This window comes from Prionailurus viverrinus, chromosome X (genome assembly GCF_022837055.1).
Source record: "Prionailurus viverrinus isolate Anna chromosome X, UM_Priviv_1.0, whole genome shotgun sequence".
Classification (NCBI taxonomy): domain Eukaryota; kingdom Metazoa; phylum Chordata; class Mammalia; order Carnivora; family Felidae; genus Prionailurus; species Prionailurus viverrinus.
Window position 1 is genome coordinate 52194599 of NC_062579.1, and position 22340 is coordinate 52216938.

The 22340-nt window shown below is 36.4% G+C and overlaps 1 protein-coding gene across 1 annotated transcript in view; it reads right to left on the reverse strand.

Moving 5' to 3' along the window:
* Positions 1-22340, reverse strand: part of TEX11 (testis expressed 11) — a 250439-nt gene that overhangs the window by 10669 nt on the left and 217430 nt on the right. Inside the window, exons 26-28 of the mRNA XM_047843907.1 lie at positions 11370-11519; positions 9865-9973; positions 8838-8958 (exon numbers count right to left, since the gene is read on the reverse strand). Of these exons, the coding sequence (XP_047699863.1) occupies positions 8838-8958; positions 9865-9973; positions 11370-11519 (380 nt within the window). The remainder of the gene's footprint in view (positions 1-8837; positions 8959-9864; positions 9974-11369; positions 11520-22340) is intronic.

Below are 22340 nucleotides of genomic sequence, written 5' to 3' on the forward strand. Positions count from 1 at the left end.
CCTACATTTCCACTCCCAGAGAAGGTGGAACAAAGGAGGAACAAAGTCTGTAAACACTCATGAAGAGGCAGGACTTTCACCATCACACAGCAGATAATGAGGCCACCTCTATCATGGTGTTAATGGAGACCATGTGGGATACTATCTCCACCCAGCAGTACCAAGGAATCCTCCACCCTAAGTATCAATGGAGGCCAAGTGGGGAACCTGAGCATCTACTTCCACCTATAAGTAATAAGGTCATACTCTCTTCCCTGGCACAGCAGTGTCAGAAAAATCCAGCTGAAACAGAGGTTTAAATGAGATCCAGAATTTCAGAAACATAATATGAAAATGTCCAGGTTTCAATAAAAAAAACCACTCATTAGACCAAGAGCCAGGAAGAACTCAAAACTGAATTAAATCAACTGATGCTAGCACCAAGGTTAGAGAAATGTCAATATCTGACAAAGATTTTCAAGTAACCATTATAGCACAGTGAAGGAAACAAAACAAAACTAAAAGGCAACCTATAGAATGGGAGAAGATATTCGCAAATGACATATCCAATAAAGGGTTAGTATCCAAAATATATAAAGAACTTGTAAAACTCAACACCCTCAAAACAAATAAGCCAATACAAAAATGGACAGAAGACATGAAGAGACATTTTCCCAAAGACACACAGACGGCCAACAGACACATGAAAAATGCTCAACATCACTCATCATCAGGGAAATACATATCAAAACTACAATGAGATGCCACTTCACACCTGTAAGATTGGCTAAAATCAACAACACAAGAAATAATAGGTGTTGGTGAGTCTATGGAGAATGGGGAGGAACCCTCATGCTCTGTTTATGGAAATGCAAACTGGTACAGACAGTCTGGAAAACAGTATGGAGGTTCCTCAAAAAGTTAAAAATAGAACTATCCTATGATCCAGCAATTACAGTACTAGGTATTTACCCAAAGAACACAAAAATACTAACTCGAAGGGATACGTGCACCCTGATGTTTATAGCAGCATTATATACAATAGCCAAATTATGGAAAGAGCCCAAATGTCCAATGACTGATGAATGGATAAAGAAGAGGGTGTGTGTGCATATATATATATATATATATATATATATATATATATGTACACACACACACACACATATACATACAATGGAATATTACTCAGCCATCAAAAAGAATTAAATCTTGGGGCATCTGGGTGGCTCAGCTGGCTAAGCATCTGACTTTGGCTCAAGTCATGATCTCATGGCTTGTGGGTTCAAGCCCTGCATCAGATTCTCTGCTGTCAGCACAGAGCCCACTTGGGTTCCTGTCTCCCCCTCTCTCTGTCCCTCCCTAGCTCGTGCTGTCTCAAAAATAAATAAAAACATCAAAAAAATTAAATCTTGCCATTTGCAACGATGTGGATAAAGCTAGAGAGTATTATGCTAAGTGAAATAAGTCAGTCAGAAAAGACAAATGCCATACAATTTCATTCATGTGTGGAATTTAAGAAACAATCAATCATAGGGGGAAAAACGAGAGGCAAACAGGAAAGATTTTTTTTTTCAAAGAATCTGTTCTCCTTGTTTTTTTTCAGAGTCTTTTTTTTTTACAGTTTATTTATTTTTAAAAGAGAGAGAAAGAGAGAGAACAAGTGGAGGGACAGAGAGAGAGAATCCCAAGCATGCTCTGCACTGTCAGCGTGGAGCCTGATTCAGGGCTCTGAACTCATGAACTGTAAGATTATGACCTCAGGTGAAATCAAGAGTCAGATGCTTAACTGACTGAGCCCCCCCCCAGGTGCTCCAGGAAAGAGATTCTTAACTATAGAGAACTGACAGTTACCAGAGGGGAGGGAGGGGGATAGGTTAAATAGGTGATGGGGATTAAGGAATGCACTTGTTATGATGATCACTGGATATTGTACTGAAGTGTTGAATCACTGAATTGTACACCTGAAACTAATATTATACTGTATGTTAACTAACTGCAACTTAAATTAAAACTGGGGTGCCTGGGTGGCTCAGGTGGTTAAGCATCCGACTTCAGCTCAGGTCATGATCTTACAGTTTGTGGGTTAGAGCCCCATGGTGGGCTCTGTGCTGACAGCTCAGAGCCTGCTTCAGATTCTGTGTCTCCTTCTCTCTCTGCCCCTCCCCTGCTCAAACTCTGTCTCACTCTCTCTCTCAAAAATAAACATAATATAAATTAAAACTTAAAAAATCATAAAATGCTTCAGTAATGTACATACTTCATAGAAAAAAATGGAAAGTCTCAGAAAAAAAAACAGAAGATATAAAGATCATATGGAAATCTTAGAACTGAAAAATATTATAGCTGAAACAAAAACCTCTACTAATAGGTTCGACAGCAGAATGGAGGAGGCAGAGGAAAGATCAGTGAACTCAAAGCCAGAACAACAGAAATTACTGATTCTGAACAACAGAGAGAAATAGGCAAAAAATAATAGAATAAAGCCACCAGGGACTCGTGGAACAATAACAAAGGTTCTAACCTTCCTTTCATTGGAGTCCCAGAAAAAGGAGAAAGAGGGTGGGGGCTGAAAAGTACTCAAAGAAATTATATCTGAAAACTTACCAAATTTGGCAAAGATATAAACCTACAGATTCACAAAGCAGAGTGAACCCCAAACAATACAAACCCAAAGAAATCTACCCAAGAGACATCACAGTCCAGCTTCTGAAACCAAAGACAAAGGAAAAATGTTGAAGGAGGTCAAAGAAAAATAACACTTTATTTATAGGGAGAAAACAAGTTGAAGATTAGCAGATTTCTCACCAGAAGCCTTGGAGGCCTGAGAGGAGTGGCACAGTATTTTTGAAGTACTGAATGAAAAGGATCATCAACCTGGAATGCTATAACCAACAAAAACATCTTTTGGGAATGAAGGGGGGATAGAGACATTATCAGATAAAGAGAAACTATGAGAATTTATCAACGGAGCTTCTCTAAAAAAATGTCTAAAGGAAGCTCTCTAAACAAAAGAAATGATAGAAAAGGTACCCTGCAACATCAAAAAGGAAGAAAGAAAATGGTAAGCCTGCATTTTTATATATGTAAATACAATAAAATACAATTCCTTCTTTTGAGTTTTCTCAATTATTTTATTTATATTTTTTAAATGTTTATTTATTTGCTTTGAGAGAGAGAGAAGGCACAAATGGGCAGTGGAGAGGCAGAGAGAGAAACCCAAGCTTCTCCTAAGCTCAGGTCATGATCTGCACTGACAGTGCAGAGCCCAATTTGGGGCTTGGTCTCACAAACTGCAAGATCATGACCTGAGCCAAAATCAAGAGTTGGATGCTTGACCAACTGACTCACCCAGGCATCCCAAGTTTTCTAAATTATGGTTGAAGGATTAAGTAAAAATTATAACACTGATGTAGTTCTAAATGTAGGTACAGGAAAATTTAGGACAATTATAAGTGGGGGAAGGTAAAGAGAAGTAAGGTTTCTATACTTCACTTGAACTGGTCACATGATGACAGAACTAGACAGTAATAAGTTTTACACACACACACACACACACACACACACACACACACACGTATGCACTCTGTAATACCTAGAGCAACCACTAAAAAAGAAGCTGTACAAAGAAATACAGTTAATAATACTACAGATGATGCAACATGGAGTTCTAAAAAATGTTCAAGTAATTCACAGGAAGGCAGGAAAGAGAAAAGAGAAATGAAAAACAGAGAGAACAAAACAAACAAAACAAAAAACAAAAAAATGAAGTGGCAGACTTACACCCTAACAGATTAGTGATCTAAACATACTGATTAAAAGACAGAGATTAGTTGGGGCACCTGGGTGGCTCAGTCGGTGGAGCATCCAACTTTGGTTCAGGTCATGATCTCATGGCTTATGAGTTCAAGTCCCACATGGGGCTCTGTGCTGTCAGCTCAGAGCCTGGAGCCTGTTTCGGATTCTGTGTCTCCTCTCTCTGCCCCTTCCCCACTCGTGCTCTGTCTCTCTCTCTCAAAAATAAACATTAAAAAAATTTTTAAAAATTAGCAAAGTGGACTAAAAAATGTGCCGTCTATATGCAGTCTACAAGAAATTCACCTCAAATATACAATTTTAGGGGCACTTGGGTGGCTCAGTTGGTTGGGCATCTGACTTCAGCTCAGGTCATGATCTCATGGCTTGTGGATTCGAGCCCTGCATCGGGCTCTGTGCTGACAGCTCAGAGTCTGGAGCCTGCTTCAGATTCTGTGCTCCTCTCTCACTCTGCCCGTCACCCGCTCATGATCTGTCTCTCTCTCTCTCTTAAGAATAAATAAAACATTAAAAAATATATACACTTGCAGGCAGGCTGAAAGTAAAAAGACGGAAACAGGTATAACACATAAACATTAATCTCTGCTGCTCCCCCATTCACGTACTTGCTCTCTCTCTCTCCCCCCTTTCAAAGATAAATACATAAACATTTTAAAAAAGAATTCTCAAAACTGAACAGTAAACAAGCAAAACAATCCAATTACAAAATGGACAAAAGGCATGAACAGACATTTCACCAGAGAAGATACAGATAGCAAATAAGCACATGAAAAGATGGTCAGCATCATTAGCAATTAGGGAAATGCAAATTAAAAACACAGTAAGATATTGTGACACACCTATCAGAATGGCTAAAATAAAACAAAAGTGACAACACCAAATACTGACAAGGATGTAGAGATTCCATATTATTCACACATTTCTGGCAAGAATGTAAAATGTTACAGACACTCTGGAAAACAGTTTGGTAGTTTCTTTAAAATCTAAACATGCAATTACCATATGAGCCTGCAATTGCCTTCTTAGGTACTATTCCAAAAAAATGAAGACTCATGCTCACACAAAAACCTGTACACAAATGTTGACAGCAGCTTTATTTGTAATAGCCCCAAACTGGAAACAGCGCAGATGTCCTTCAATAGGTGAATGGTTAAGCGAACTCTGCTACATCCATACCATGGAATACTACTTAGCAAAAAAAGAAATGAAATACTGATATAACCAACAACTTGAAACTTGAAGAATTTCCAGAGAATTCTGCTGACAAAAAGCTAATCTCAAAAGGTTATATACTATATGATTCCTAATCTCAAAAATTATATACTGTAAGATTCAATTGATAGAACATTATGGAAATGACAAAATTATAGAAATCGATAATAGCTTCATGGTTGCCAGGAACTAAGGAGGGGCTGGGGTGGGAAAGAATTGGGTGGACGCTATAAAAGGGCAACATGAGGTATCCCTGTGATGGAAAAGTTCTGTGTCTTGACTGTAATAATGTTGACATCCTGGTTGTGATACTGTTTATAAGATTTTACCACTGGGGGAAACTGGGAAAAGCATATCTAAGATCTCTTATATTTAATTCTTATGACTGCAAGTGAATCTACAGTCATTTCAAAATAAAATTTTAACTTAGAAAAACAACCAGAGCAATCCATTTTCTCTTAAAAATAATCTAGAACATCAACCTACTGTATATAATCTTGCCTGCTTAAGCATAAAAGTCATCCAACCTGGTTTTTCATTGGCACTAGCTTCTGAATACCAACTTGAGCCTTTTCCTTTGAACTGAATCCTAGTAAGAGCAGGTAAGGAAGATGTGTGTTCTGGTGGAAAGAGCCCTGGAACTGAGGTCAGATGATCTGAGTTCTAGTCCTCTCATTCATTAACCATATGACCTTAGGCAAATTGGTAACTTGACTTTTTTGGAAGGCAGCTATGCTCACCACTATATGACCAATGTGGTAACTTGACTTTTTTAAATCTTAAAAATTTCCTCATTGTCAAGGTTAATAATACAGCACTCTCTACTTCACAGAATTGCTGGGCGGGGGGGGAAGGAGGGGATCGTATGAAATAATGGAGGTAAGAATGCTTTGTAAAATATAAAGCATGATACTGTGAGACATGAGGTTTTATATCTGTGCCATAGCCATTTTGCCAAGTATGGAGGCATTTGATAAAGGTTATCTGCTCAATAAATAATGAATGAGTGCCTGGTCATTAGAAAAGTCAAACAAGGGCAGAATTTTCTCTCAAGCATTTAAAACAAAGGAGATACACAACACATCCAATTGAAAGGAAAAAGCAACATATACTCTATAAAGAGCCAAGGATATTACTAAAATAATCTCTGTATAAGAAAGTATACCTTCCCATCATGTTTCAGGGGATGAGCAATAATGGATGGGAGACTTATCAAAAAAGTAGAAAAAACATTAAGCTCTCCATCAGGAAACCCAAGAGCCAGAGAGATGGAACAGTAAGAGACAGAATATATGTGGCACAAAAATGCTCAGAGTAGTTTCGGCCTTATATAGAGACTATGGAAATGGATCAATTTGGATTTACAGTAAAATTTAATTTTAGTTTGTATTAGTTACTATGGCAAACACATCTGAAGGTCCAGATGAGGCTCATGGCTTAGAAATAGAATTTTCTCTTCTTCCCAAAAGAAAGTAAAAAAATATACACATCCAAAATGTTCAATGCTAAAGTTTTTTTTAAAACTTAAATTCACACAGGCCATAATTACATAGCTCCAGGAGAATTCTAGGTTTTTGAAGTCGATGCTGGTTTGTACCAGGTTGTCACCCTACTATATTGTTCTGCCATCTGCTGTGGATTGCAGATATTTTTATATGAAGAGGTAACTGAGCCTAAAGCAGGGTCAGGATCCTCAGTTATTAACATGGACTCAAATAATGACTTTCTGAGTGACTTTAAGCAAGTCGTTTAACCTTAATATTTTATAGCTCCCTTATAATAACAATACCACCTTACATGTGTATGAGCTGTTTATATAAGGTTTACAACACATATTATTATTTCAACTGATCCTTAAAACCTCAGTGTGGGGGCGCCTGGGTGGCTCAGTCGGTTAAGCGTCCGACTTCAGCCCGGGTCACGATCTCGCGGTCTGTGAGTTTGAGCCCCGCGTCAGGCTCTGTGCTGACTGCTCAGAGCCTGGAGCCTGTTTCAGATTCTGTGTCTCCCTCTCTCTCTGCCCCTCCCCTGTTCATGCTCTGTCTCTCTCTGTCTCAAAAATAAATAAACGTTAAAAAAAATTAAAAAAAAAAACCTCAATGTGGGAATCAGAGAAGGTATTATTTCCATTTTACAAATGAGAAAACTGAAGTCAAACAGCATAGGAAGGATATCCATATGGAAAGTCAAACAAATAAAAGACTTACCTTACACCATCAACAAAACTGAAAACTCAAAATGGATCATAAACATGTATTTAATAGATAAAAGCATAAAAACTTCTACAAGAAAACACAGGAGAAAATCTTTGTAAATTTGAGACAGGCAAAGATTTCTTATCATGGCCAAAATATGAACCATAAAATAAAAAACTGATAAATTAGACTTCATAAAAACTTAGAACTTTTGCTTTTCAAATGATGTCATTAAGAAAATGAAAAGACAAGCCAAAGATTGGGAGAAAACATTTACAAACTGTATGTTTGATAAAGGATTTATACCTATAATATATAAATAATTCTTACAACTCAACAAGAACCCAATTTTTAAAATGGGAAAATAACCATAGACATTTTTCCAAAGAAGGTAGACAAATGATCAATAAACACATTAAAAAAATATCAACACCATTAACCATCAAGGAAATGTGAATCAAAATCACAACATGCTGCCACCACACACCTACTAAAATGGTTTTAACAAAGAAGATGGACAGTAACAAGTGTTGATGAGGATGTGGGGAAATTAGAACCCTCATACACTGCTGGTAGGAATGTAAAATAGTGCAACCACTTTGGAAAACAGATTGTAGCTCCTCCAAAAGTTAAACATGAAGTTACCATATGACCCAGAAATTCATGTATTCAAGAGAACTGAAAACATATGTCCACATAAAGACTTGTACACAAATGTCACAGCAGTATTATTCATAATAGCTAAAAAGTGGAACCAACTCAAATGTCTACCAGCTATTGAGTGAGTGCAAAAAGAAATGTGACATATCCCATTAAGTAGAATATAATATTCTATTTTTTCAGCAATAGGAAGGATTAAAATACTGATACATGCTTCAACATGCACCGGCCTCAAAAATATTATGCTAAATTGAAAGAAGCCACACACAAGAGATCACGTATTGCATGGTCTCATTCATATCAAGGGTCCAGAAAGAGAAAATCTACAGAGATAGAAAGCAGATCAGTGGTCGCCTGGGCCTGCAGGTAGGAACAGGGATTGACTGCAAATAGGTAAGAAGAAACTTTGTGGTAATAGAAATATTCTATAACTGGATTGTGGTGACAGTTGCATAACACTATAAATTTACTATAATCACTGAATGGTACACATGTAAAGGGTGCATTTTGTGATATGTAAATCACACCTCAATAAAGCTAATTTAAAAATCATTGAATAAACCTGTGCTGAAAAGAAAAAAATCAACAGAGGAGGGACTAAAATACAGGTCCTCAGTGTTCCTCCTTCTCTATTACCTGCCTCTGAGAAATGGAAGGAATAACAATGTTTTTCAAAGGCTTAGTACCTCACTGGGAAGTAACAATTCTACCAGGTTTTGAAAACACAAATAATTTAAAATACCAGGTGGTACTGTTATTCTTACTTAATCCATAGTATACTTGTATCAGAAATTTTCTACTTTTAACTATTTACATTTCATAAACCAAGGGAAATTTTATAATGTTTAAGTATATTGTAATATGAATTCATTTACCCTAAAATTCATACCAGAAAGCATTAATTCTGTGTAATTTCTAACACAAAAGACAGTTCTTTAAAATTAGCTGATAGCTTAATATCACTGTTTGACTTACGGTGTGGCTAATAAAGCTCAGAGCATCTTCAAAATAACCCCAAATTTCTTCTGGGGGACAGAGTTCTGTACTTGGCACCCCATCTGGCACCAAGAGGTTAATCAAGTTTCGCACACATTTGCTGAAATCAAAAAGAGAAAACTCATCCCATAAGGAAATAAATCATTGGCTTCGTGGCTAAGATAAGTAAAATCTGGATCTCATCCCAGACTACGAGCTTCAAAACACTTCTGTTCTTCCCTCATTTTTATCTGGCCTCCAACCTCAGAAGACAGATTTTTGAAGCTATAAAAGGGGCTGACCAATCCTCCTTTTTATTATGCCTATGGTTTCTTTCACCTTTTTTTAGTTTCCTGCATCAAGGAGTAGTGGCTGTTTATTATATTTTATGAGCTGGTTCAATCTATAGGCACTTTAAAGCATCTCTTTATATCCTCAAATGGGCAAGGAAATTGGGATTTAACCTGGGAATAATTCCAGGAGAACTGTTTCTCATGTCTCAGAAAAGAAAGTCTGTAATAAAGTTTTCCGCAGAAAACTCACATAGCATCATTTTCCTCCACGTCTAGGTACAGAAAACATAAAATATGTAATAAATAATATTTTGTATTATGATGTACAGCACTTATTGGTCCTTAAAGAAAGGTGCTTAGGAAAAATAAACGTCTGGGGCAAAACTAGCAAAATGTCAATATTTGTTAAATTTGGGTGGTGGATACACTGGTGTTTGTTATATTAATCTCTGAAAGGTATTCAATAATTTTATCATATATATAGTCTCACAACAAAGAAGCAACTTTCTCCCTTTTTTTCCCTTTTGGGAAAACCAGACTCTGTGACATAACTAATTCTTGGCCTATAATACAACTCTAAATATGAAGCTGTTCTGAGGGCTTTTTAGTTCAAGAGTTTACAGGAGTGCCCCTGATCAACTTTTAAATTGGACCATTTGAGTATGATTGATGACTTATATAGCTCTTTTGACTATCGAAAAGCTTGGCTTCAGTGTTGAGCTACATTTACTAACCTGTATTTCACAGCATCAATTGATTGTTTCTTTTTGTAGAGCAATAAAGCCCTATTCAAGGCCTTCAGAGCAATGGAAGGATAGTGTGCAGGCTTTTCCACTGCTAACACTATAGGAGGGAAAGAAAAAAGGCTGTGAACACCATAGTCTCATCCATCACCATTTTCATCCCAGGCTACAACTTGATTTTTCTAATGAAGCTAGCCTGAAACGGATGAACACAAACCAATCAACCAACAACAACAAAAAAAACCCCACAAAAATTAATTTAATGAAATGATGAGTCCATGGTGGCTTTCAGAGAAAGTGTATAGTTTCTGGGCAAAGTAATATGGTAGGGTTATCAGGATTGTCTTTTATTCAGCAAACATCAAGAGAACCTACTGTTTCTGTGACCCTACACATAGTCATACAGGTAAAGCAATAATCTTATGAACCAGAGTCAAGGAGGGGCACACCAAGATGGAAACAAAAAGCATACCAGTAAAAGAGCAATAATCAAAAACAGATTTATACAATATATTGCTTTGGTCTGATACTATAAACAGGAATCACTTGACATGAGAGTGAGTGTCGGGGATGACAAACCTCGTAACTTCCAAATGCATTTACCAGGCCTCTGTAATTGGAGATCCATTATACAAGGAGAAGTGGTCACCATCACATGTCTACAAAGTATACACCACAGGCTCCATGTCTCTAGAATTTTGTCTTGCAAGATAAGGAAAGGCAAATGTGACCTTTGTGCACCTGGGGCTATCTAATACCTTTATTAACCACACATAGGCTCCCAAGGAGGGTGAGAGAGAAAAAAGGGAAAATAATTAGGTTATTTCCTGCAGCATATTCCCATACAGGCTCTGAGACCCCAACGACTACTTACTTAGAGCCCAACCAAAAATTTGAGAGTGGTAATTGTGTTAAAAAAATATTACCAGTATTTCTTTGTATACTTTTTTTGGGGAAAGATTATATTTTTAAGTAATCTCTACACCCAACATGGGGCTTGAACCTACAATCCCAAGATCCAGAGTCACATGCTCTACCAACTGAGTCAGCCTGGTGCTCCTCTTTGTACACTTTAATAAATTGCTGAGATTGCATTACCTTTGATTAGTGAAGCAGCTGACTGTCACTTCTAGCTACCTGAGTAAAACTAACTTTCTGAAGGTTAAGCTCCCTCTACTGTGTAGTTATATAATTCAATTCCACACCTAGAATGAGCATTGATTATGATTAATGCACTTCACTCAGGTTTATAAGTACAACAAATACAAGCACTTATTTTTCATGACCTTAAGGAGTTTATAGTCTCATATAAATAAAAAGATAAATGCATAAATGATTGTAATACATGACAGTTCAAGAATGCCATTAGAGAAGGAGAAACATTATTATTATTTCCCATCTAAGGGCAAAGAATGAAGAATAGAGACTGGAATAAAAAGTATTACAATCTAAATGGGTAGGTACCAGCCTACCAAAAACATAAATATAGCACTTACAGGCAATTGTTTCAAATGTTTTACTTTCCAAATGAGGCAGTTCCCACAGTGATTCCAGGAAACTGTCAAGTAATGGATCATTCATTTTGGCTTTAACTTCAAACTCATACAGCAGAAGCAGTGTCTCACATGGATCACCTGAGAAGTTCCCTAAGAAGGAGGCAAAAATGCAACATTCTCTGTGATTACATTTTATTATTCTATTCCAAGCTCTCTTCTGGGGAGATTTTCCTGTTGAGGAAAATTAATTTTATTTACAATTTGAAGACTGTCCCAGGTTCTGTATATAGATTTTTTACATTTTTAAAATTATAAAAAATGTTTATTTTTTTTTCAGAGAGAGAGAGAATACAAGAGGGGAAGGGGCAGAGAGAGAGAGAATCCCAAGCAGGCTCTGCATAGTGCAGAGTCCAATACAGGGCTCGATCTCATGAACTGTGAGATCATGACCTGAGCTGATATCAAGAGTCAGAAACTTAACCAACTTAACCAACCAAGGCAACCCAGATTTTTTATATTTTTAAATCTATAAACTCACCAATTCTTTCAGCACCCTATAATGCATTCAGTAGCATTGCTTACATTTCTTGAAATTATTGCCATGATGTTCCTGAATAGCCTGAAAAAGTCCTGCTGTTCATCTGCCTCAATCCAAATCCAATGTTTATCTGCCTCACTTTAATGACTGAGTTAACTGAAAGATACAGTGCTGTATAAACTAACTGTGGTTTTATTTCAAGCAAAGTAAAAGAGAGTTTCCAAATCGTTTCATTTAGTCAGTCAATATTTCTTGGGTATCACCATGGGCAGAATATTATATCAGGTGGCATATAACACATGATATGAGATAGTTTTCATTCATGTTTGTTAGACTGAATTTAAAAAAAAAAGTTTTGAGGTATAGCACCGATAAAATAAACTGAATGAAGCATGTTCATCTTAAACAAGCAGCTTATTGAGTTTTTAGATGTTTAACCCATATAACCATTACCCAGATCATGATATAGAACACTTCTAACACCTTTGTTCCTTTCCAGTCAATATCATCTTAGTATTGGGGCACCTGGGTGGCTCCGTCGGTTGGGCATCCGACTTTGGCTCGGGTCATGATCTCACGGTTCGTGGGTTCGAGCCCCTTGTCAGTCTCTGTGCTAACAGCTCAGAGACTGGAGCCTGCTTCAGGTTCTGTGTCTCCCTCTCTCTCTGCCCCTCCCCCACTCACATTCTGTTATCTTTCTCTCAAAAATAAATGTTAAAAAAATCACCTTAGCAGAGTTAACAACTATTTTGGTTTCTATTCCTATTGATTGCTATTGCCTGTTCTTCAATGTCATTGCTAGTATAACAGAAATATAGTCAACTTTTGAAAATTTGACTTTGTATTCTGTAACTTGCTAAAACTCACTAATTTCAGTAACTTTTCTGTAGATTCTTTTGGATTTTCTATGTAGACAATCATGTAATCTGCAAATACAGGTGGTTTTATTTCTTCTTTTTCACTCCATGTCTTTTTTCCATTCTTTTGCTTGCCTTATTGCACTGGCTAGGACTTCTAGAATGATGTTGAACAAGACTGAGAATAGAAAACCTTGACTTGTTCCTGCCCTTAGAAGGAAAGCATTCAGTTTTTTAATGTTTATTTATTTTTGACAGAGAGAGAGAGAGAGACAGAGCATGAGTGAGGGAGGGGCAGAGAGAGAGGGAGACACAGAATCCGAAGCAGGCTCCAGGCTCCGAGCTGTCAGCACAGAGCCTGACGCAGGGCTTGAACTCACAGACCACGAGATCATGGCCTGAGCCAAAGGATGCTCAACCAACTGAGCCACCCACGTGTCCCAGCATTCAGTTTTCCATCATTAAATATGATATGAGCTGTGATTTAATTTTTGTATATACCCTTTATCAGGTTGAGAAACTTCCCTATGATTCCTAGTTTCCTGAGAGCTTTTTTTAAAATCATAAATGTATGTTCAATCTTTTCACTTAATCTGTTGATATGGTAAATTAATTGAATTTACAGTATTGAACCTAGGAGAAACCTGATTTGCTTATGGTCTATTACCCTTTTCAAATTTTACTAAATTCACCTTGCTAATATTTTGTTGAGGATTTCTGCATCTATTTTCATGAAGAATATTGGTTCATAATTTTTTATCATATTTTTTGTCTAGTATTGGTATCAGGGTAAATATGATCTCATAAAGTGAGCTGGGAAGTATGCCCTCTTCTTTCTGGAAGAGTTTGTATAAAACTGGTATTGTCTTTAAATGGTTGGCAGACTTCCTTAGTGGAGTTTTCTGTTAGAAGATTTTAAACGACAAATTCAATGGGTATAGGACTATTCAAATTATCTATTTCTTCTTGAGGGAGCTTTGTTGGTTTGTGCCTTTCAAGGAATTTATCCATCTCATCTAAGCTGTCAAAGTCATGGGCATATAGCTGTTCATAATAGTCCTTAATCATCTTTTTAAATGTCTGTAGGATCTGTAGTGATGCCTCTATTTTCATTCTTGACATTATTAATTTGTATCTTTATTAATTTTGTATAGATAATGCTGCTATAAACATTGGGGTGCATGTATCCCTTTGAATTCATATTTTTGTATTTTGATATTAATATAGCCACTCCAGCTTTCTTTTTATTAGCATTTGTTTAGTGTACCTTTTCCAATTCCTTTTATTTTCAACCTATCTATGTCTTCATATTTAAGTGTTATTTTAAAAATAGAAAGCAGGTAGTTGGGTCTTGATTTTTATCCAATCTGACATTCTTCATCTTTTAATTGGTATGTTTACACCAGGGGTGAGCAAACTACAATCTGTGAGCTGACTGCCTGTTTTGCAAATAAAGTTTAATTTGAACACAATCATGTCCTTTGTTTAAATATGGCCCATGTGTTCCTGTGACAACAGCAGAGTTGAGTAGTTGTGTCCAAGATTGTATGACCTGTTAGCCTAAAATATTCACTACTGGCACTTTAAAAAACGTTCCCTGACCTCTGATTTAGACCATTTATATACAATGCAATTATTGATATAGTTGGGTATTCTTGAACTTCATAAAAATGAATTGTACTTAGAACAACTAGACAGAAGATAAGGAAATTTAAAAAATGAAAACATTGTAAGCCAACTAGACCTAACAGACATCTATAAAACACTCCTCTCAACAGCAGCAGAATATACATTCTTCGTAAGTACCCACAGAATATTTTCTAGGATAGACATATACTAGGTCATAAAACAAACTTCAGTAAATTTCAAAATATAAAATAATGCAGAGTATCTTCTGTGATCATAATGTAATAAAATTACAAATTAATAACAGAAGAAAATTGGGATATGCACAAATATATGGAAAATAAACACACCCTTAAACAACCAATAGGTCAAAAAATAAATCAAAAGAAAAATCAGAACATACTTCGAAATGAATAAAAATGAAGACACAATATACCAAAACATAAGAGATACAGCTAAAGTAGTACCTAGAGGGAAATTTATATCTGTAAACACCTACATTAAGAAAGAAGAAAAACATCTCAAATCAGTAATCTGAACTTCCAACTTAGTTAAGAGAAAAATAACATAAACAAGTAGAAGGTAGAGAATAACAAAGACTGGAGTGGAAATGAATAAGATAGACAATAGGAAAACAACAGAAAAACTAATGAAACCAGAAGCTGGTTCTTTGAAAAGATCAACAAAATTGACATATCTTTAGAAGCCTCATTACTAGAATCAGAAATGGAAAAGGAGACATCACTACCAACCTTAGAGAAATAAAAAGGATTACAAAGGACTGCTATGGACAACCTTATGCCAATAAATTAGATAAACTGGATGAAATGGACAATTTTCTAGAAAGAAAAACTACTGAAATGGATTCAAGAATAAATACAGAATCTAAATAGACCTATAATGAATAAGGTAATTGCAATAGTTTTAAAAACTATAGAAAAAGAAAAGCCCAGGCCTAGACAGTTTTACCAATGGACTTTACCAAACATTTAAAGAAGAATTAATACTAATTCTCACAAATTCTTTTTTTTTTTTTTTAATTTTTTTTTCAACATTTATTTATTTTTGGGATAGAGAGAGACAGAGCATGAACGGGGGAGGGGCAGAGAGAGAGGGAGACACAGAATCGGAAACAGGCTCCAGGCTCTGAGCCATCAGCCCAGAGCCCGACGCGGGGCTCGAACTCACGGACCGCGAGATCGTGACCTGGCCGAAGTCGGACGCTTAACCGACTGCGCCACTCAGGCGCCCCTAGACTTTAAAATAAAGACTGTATCAAGAGATGCAGAAGGGCATTATATCATAATCAAGGGGTCTATAGACCAAAAAGACCTGGGGCACCTGGGTGGCTCAGTCGGTTAAGCGGCTGACTTCTGCTCAGGTCATGATCTTGCAGTCCGTGAGTTCGAGCCCCGCGTCGGGCTCTGTGCTGACAGCTCAGAGCCTGGAGCCTGTTTCAGATTCTGTGTCTCCCTCTCTCTGACCCTCCCCCGTTCATGCTTTGTCCCTCTCTGTCTCAAAATAAATAAAACGTTAAAACAAATTTATAGACCAAAAAGACCTAACAATTGTAAACATTTATGTGCCAAATGTGGAAACACCCAAATATATAAATCAATTAACCACAAACATAAAGAAACTCATCGATAGTAATACCATAATAGTAGGAGACTTCAACACCCCACTCACAGCAATGGACAGATCATCTAATCAAAAATCAACAAGGAAACAATGGCTTTGAATGACACATTGGACCAGATGGACTTAACAGATATATTCAGAACATTTCATCTTAAAGCAGCAAAATATGCATTCTTCTCCAGTGCACATGGAACGTTCTCCAGAATAGACCATATACTGGGACACAAATCAGCCCTAAGTAAGTACAAAAAGATTGAGATCATACCGCACATATTTTCAGACCACAACGCTATGAAACTCGAAATCAACCACAAGAAAAAATTTGGAAAGGTAACAAATACTTGGAGACTGAAGAACATCCTACTAAAGAATGAACAGGCTAACCAAGCAGTTAAAGAGGAAATTAAAAAGTATATGGAAGTCAATGAAAATGATAGCACCACAACCCAAAACCTGTGGGACGCAGCAAAGGTGGTCATAAGAGGAAAGTGTATAGCAATCCAGGCCTAGGATTCCTAAAGAAGGAAGAACGATCTCAGATACACAACCTAACCTTACACTTTAAGGAGCTGGAAAAAGAACAGCAAATAAAACCCAAAACCAGCAGAAGACAGGAAATAATAAAGATTAGAGCAGAAATTAATGCTATCGAAACCATAAAAACAGTAGAACAGATCAATGAAACCAGAAGCTGGTTCTTTGAAAGAATTAACAAAATTGACAAACCACTAGCCAGTTTGATCAAGAAGAAAAAGGAAAGGTCCCAAATAAGTAAAATCAAGAATGAAAGAGAAGAAATCACAACTAACACAACAGAAATAAAAACAATAATAAGAGAATATTATGAGCAATTATATGCCAACAAAATGGGCAATCTGGAAGAAATGGACAAATTCCTATACACTACCAAAACTGAAACAGGAAGAAACAGAAAATTTGAACAGACCCATAACCAGTAAGGAAATGGAATTAGTAATCAAAAATCTACCAAAAAACAAGAGTCCAGGGCCAGATGGCTTTCCAGGGGAATTCTACCAAACATTTAAGGAAGAGTTAACACCTATTCTCTTGAAACTGTTCCAAAAAATAGAAATGGAAGGAAAACTTCCAAACTCTTTCTATGAAGCCAGCATTACCTTGATTCCAAAACCAGACAGAGACTCCACTAAAAAGGAGAACTATAGGTCAATTTCCCTGATGAACATGGATGTAAAAATCCTCAACAAGACATTAGCCAACCGGATCCAACAATACATTAAAAAAATTATTCACCACGACCAAGTGGGATTTAGACCTGGGATGCAGAGCTGGTTCAATATCCTCAAAACAATTAACGCGATTCATCACATCAATAAAAGAAAGGACAAGAACCACACGATCCTCTCAATAGATGCAGAGAAAGCATTTGACAAAATATAGAATCCTTTCTTGATAAAAACCCTCAAGAAAGTAGGGATAGAAGGATCATATCTCGAGATGATAAAAGCCATATACGAGCGACCCAACGCTAATACCATCCTCAGTGGGGAAAAACTGAGAGCTTTCCCCCTAAGGTCAGGAGCAAAACAGGGATGTCCACTCTCACCAGCGTTATTCAACATAGTATTGGAAGTCTTAGCCTCGGCAATCAGACAACACAAAGAAATAAAAGACATCCAAATCGGCCAGGAGGAGGTCAAACTTTCACTCTTCATAGATGACAAGATACTCTATATGGAAAACCCAAAAAGATTCCATCAAAAAACTGCTACAACTAATTCATGAATTAAGCAAAGTTGCAGGATATAAAAATCAATGCACAGAAATCGGTTGCATTCCTATACACCAACAATGAAGCAACAGAAAGAGAAATCAAGGAATCAATCCCATTTACAGTTGCACCAAAAACCATAAAATACCTAGGAATAAATCTAACCAAAGAGGTGAAAAATCTATACACTGAAAACTATAGGAAGCTTATGAAAGAAATTGAAGAAGACACAAAAAAATGGAAAAAGATTCCATGCTCCTGGATAGGAAGAACAAATATTGTTAAAATGTCGATACTACCCAAAGCAATCTACATATTCAACGTGATCCCTATCAAAGTAACACCAGCATTCTTCACAGAGCTAGAACAAATAATCCTAAAATTTGTATGGAACCACAAAAGACCCCGAATAGCCAAAGCAATCTTGAAAAAGAAAACCAAAGCAGGAGGCATCACAATCCCAGACTTTAAGCTATACTACAAAGCTGTAATCATCAAGACCGTATGGTACTGGCACAAGAACAGACACTCAGATCAGTGGAATAGAATAGAGAACCCAGAAATGGACCCACAAATGTATGGCCAACTAATCTTTGACAAAGCAGGAAAGAATAGCCAATGCAATAAAGACAGTCTCTTCAGCAAGTGGTGCTGGGAAAACTGGACAGCGACATGCAGAAGAATGAACCTGGACCACTTTCTTACACCATACACAAAAATAAACTCAAAGTAGATGAAAGACCTCAATGTAAGACAGGAAGCCATCAAAATTCTTGAGGAGAAAGCAGGCAAAAACCTCTTTGATCTTGCCTGCAGCAACTTCTTACTCAACACGTCTACGGAGGCAAGGGAAACAAAAGCAAAAATGAACTACTGGGACCTCATCAAAATAAAAAGCTTCTGCACAGTGAAGGAAACAATCAGCAAAATTAAAAGGCAACTGACAGAATGGGAGAAGATATTTGCAAATAACATATCAAATAAAGGGTTAGCATCCAAAATCTACAAAGAACTTATCAAACTCAACACTCAAAAAACAAATAATCCAGTGGAGAAATGGGCAAAAGACATGAATAGACACTTCTCAAAAGAAGATATCCAGATGGCCAACTGACGCATGAAAAAATGCTCAACTTCACTCATCATCAGGGAAATACAAATCAAAACCACAATGAGATACCACCTTACACCTGTCAGAATGGCTAACATTAACTCAGGCAACAACAGATGTTGGCGAGGACACGGAGAAAGAGGATCTCTTTTGCATTGTTGGTGGCAATGCAAGCTGGTGCAGCCACTCTGGAAAACAGTATGGAGGTTTCTTAAAAAACAAAATAGAACTACCCTACGACCCAGCAATTGCACTACTAGGCATTTATCCAAGGGACACAGGTGTGCTGTTTCGAAGGGACACATGCACCCCCATGTTTATAGCAGCACTATCAACAATAGCCAAAGTATGGAAAGAGCCCAAATGTCCATCGATGGATGAATGCATAAAGAAGTGGTATATATATACAATGGAGTATTACTCAGCAATCAAAAAGAATGAAATCTTGCCATTTGCAACTACATGGATGGAACTAGAGGGTATTATGCTAAGTGAAATTAGTCAGTCAGAGAAAGACAAAAATCATATGACTTCACTCATATGAGGACTTTAAGAGAGAAAACAAATGAACATAAGGGAAGGGAAGGGAAACAAAAATAATATAAAAACAGGGAGGGGAACAAAACAAAAGAGACTCATAAATATGCAGAACAAACTGAGGGTTGCTGGAGGGGTTGTGGGAGTGGGGATGGGCTAAATGGGTAAGGGGCATTAAGGAATCTACTGAAATCATTGCTTCACTATATGCTAACTAATTTGGATGTAAATTTAAAAAAATAAAAAATAAAGTTAAATTAAAAAATAAAAATAAAAAAATAAAATAAAATAAAAAAATAAATGGCTCTGAAACAACTGGATAGCCACATGGAAAAGAGTGAAATTGGACTCTTACCTCATACCACATACACAAATTCACTAAAAATGGATCAAAGACCTAAATGTAACAGCTAAAAGTATAAAACTTTTCAGAAGAAAACACAGACATAAACATTCATGAATTTGGAATTGGCAGTTGATTCTTACACATGATATCAAAAGCATGAGCAACAAAAGAAAAATAAATTGTACTTCATTAAAGTTAAAAAATTTTGTGTTTCAAAGGACACTGTCTAGAAAGGGAAATGACAACTTACAGAATGAAAAACAACAACGAGATACTACTACATACCTATTAGAATCACTCTGCACTCACTAGGATGGCTAGAAAGAAAATCAGGTAATACAAGTATGCTGGAGGTGGAGAAATCAGAACCCGCACATATTGCTGATGACAATATAAAATAGTGCAGCCACTCTGGAAAACTGTCCTGCAGCTCCTCATATGATTAAAATGCAGTTACCATATTACCTAGGTCTAACCAAGAGAAATGAAAACATACACTCACACAAAAACTTATATACAAATGTCTATAGCAGCATTATTCAAAATAGCCAAAAAATAAAATTAATTTTAATTTTAATCTATCAACTGATGAGTGGATTTTTAAAATGTGGTAATCAATACAGTGGAGTATTATTTGGCCACAAAATGGAACGAAATATTGATACATGCCACAACAAGGATGAACTTTGAAAGTGTTACATTAAGTGAAAGAAGTCACAAAAGTCCTCATATTGTATGATTCTATTTATATAAAATGTCCAAAATATGCAAATCTAGAGAGATACAAAGTAGATTGGTGGTTGCATAGGGCTATTGGGGGAAATGCAAGGATAGGAATGTGATGGTGGTTTCTTTCTGACGGGATGAAATGTTCTAAAATTTACTGTTGGTGGTGGTGTATATATCTGTGAATATACTCAAATCTACCGAATCGTACACTTTAATGTGTGAATTGTACGGCATATGAATTATATCTCTATAAAGCTGTTTTCTAAAATGAATTTATACCCTGTGAGATAATTCTTTTTGCCTGACTTATTTTATTCATGATAATGTCTGTGATATTTATATTTTTCTGTGTCAGAAGTACATTCCTTTATTTTATTGCCTTGTAGTATTCTGTTACATGAATGTACCACAATTCATTTAATCCATCCTCCTGTTGATGACACTAAAATTTTCAATCTTTAGCTCTTATGAATAGAGCTGTCTTGAACATTCTGGTACACATTATGGTAAACAGATACACTCATTTCACCTGAGTATATATCTAGGAGTGGGATTGCTGGATCATTGCTATAACAGAAGCATGTTTGGTTTTAGCAGATACTGCCAAAAGGTCTTCCAAACGAGCTGTACCAATTTACATTTCTACCAGCAATGTATCCGAGCTCCAATTGCTTCCCATCGTTACTAACACTTGGTATCTTAATTTTAGCCATTTCAGTGAGTATGTAATGATCCCTCACTGTGGACTTAATTGGCATTCCTTGATGAGTAATGACGTTGAACCTTTTTCCTTTGCTTGTTGCCCATTTGTATATCTTCTTTTGTGAAGTTCTTGTTTAATTCTGTTGCCATTTTTTATTTGGTTGTCTTTTCTCATTGAATTTTAAGAGTTCTTTATATACTCTGGAATTTGTCCAGCTTATGTATTAACACATCTTCTGCCTGTCTATCCATGGCTTGTCTTTTTCCTATCTTGATTATATCTTTTGACAAACTGAAATTCCCAATTGTAATGAAGTCCACACTATCTATATTTTATTCTACAGTTGGAATTTTTTGTGTCTCCAAGGTCATGAGGATATTCTCTTGTTTGTTTTTAGAAAGCTTACTGTTGTACCTTTCACTATGATACATCTCAAATCAATGTTTCTGTATGGCAGTAGGGAGGGTCAAGGTTCATTTTTTTCCATATGGATATCTAATTGTTTCAGCATCATTTATTATTAAAAAAATATTTTCCCCACTGAACAGCACTGGCACATTTGTCATAAATAAAATGATCATGTGTGAGTATTTCTGGACTCTATTCTGTGGTGTAAATTCTCAGACTCTATTCATCTTTTTCAAAATTATCCTTTCATCTCCATAGAAATTTTAATATCATCCTGTCAATTTCCATAAGTAAATCAGCTGGGATTTCAATTGGGATTGTCTTGAGTCTATGGATCAAACTGGGAAAATTGACATTTTAACAAATTTGAGTTTTCCAGTCCATGAACATGGTATGTATTTTCATTCATTTAGGCCTTTAAAGTTTTCCCTCAGCAATGTTTCAGTGTTTTTTTAGTTTTCAGTGTATTGATTACACTATATTGATTCGATACATTCACTATATTGATTACTAAACATTTGATGGGTATTCATGCTATTAAAAATGGGATACTTTATTTTAAGTTTATTTATTTTGAGAGAGATTGAGAGAGAGAGAGAGAGAGAGAGGGAAAATGAGAGGGGGAGGGGAAGAGAGAGGATCCCAAGCAGGCTCTGAGCTGTCAGCATGGAGCTCAATGTGGGGCTCAATCTCATGACCCATGAGATCATGCCAGAGCCAAAATC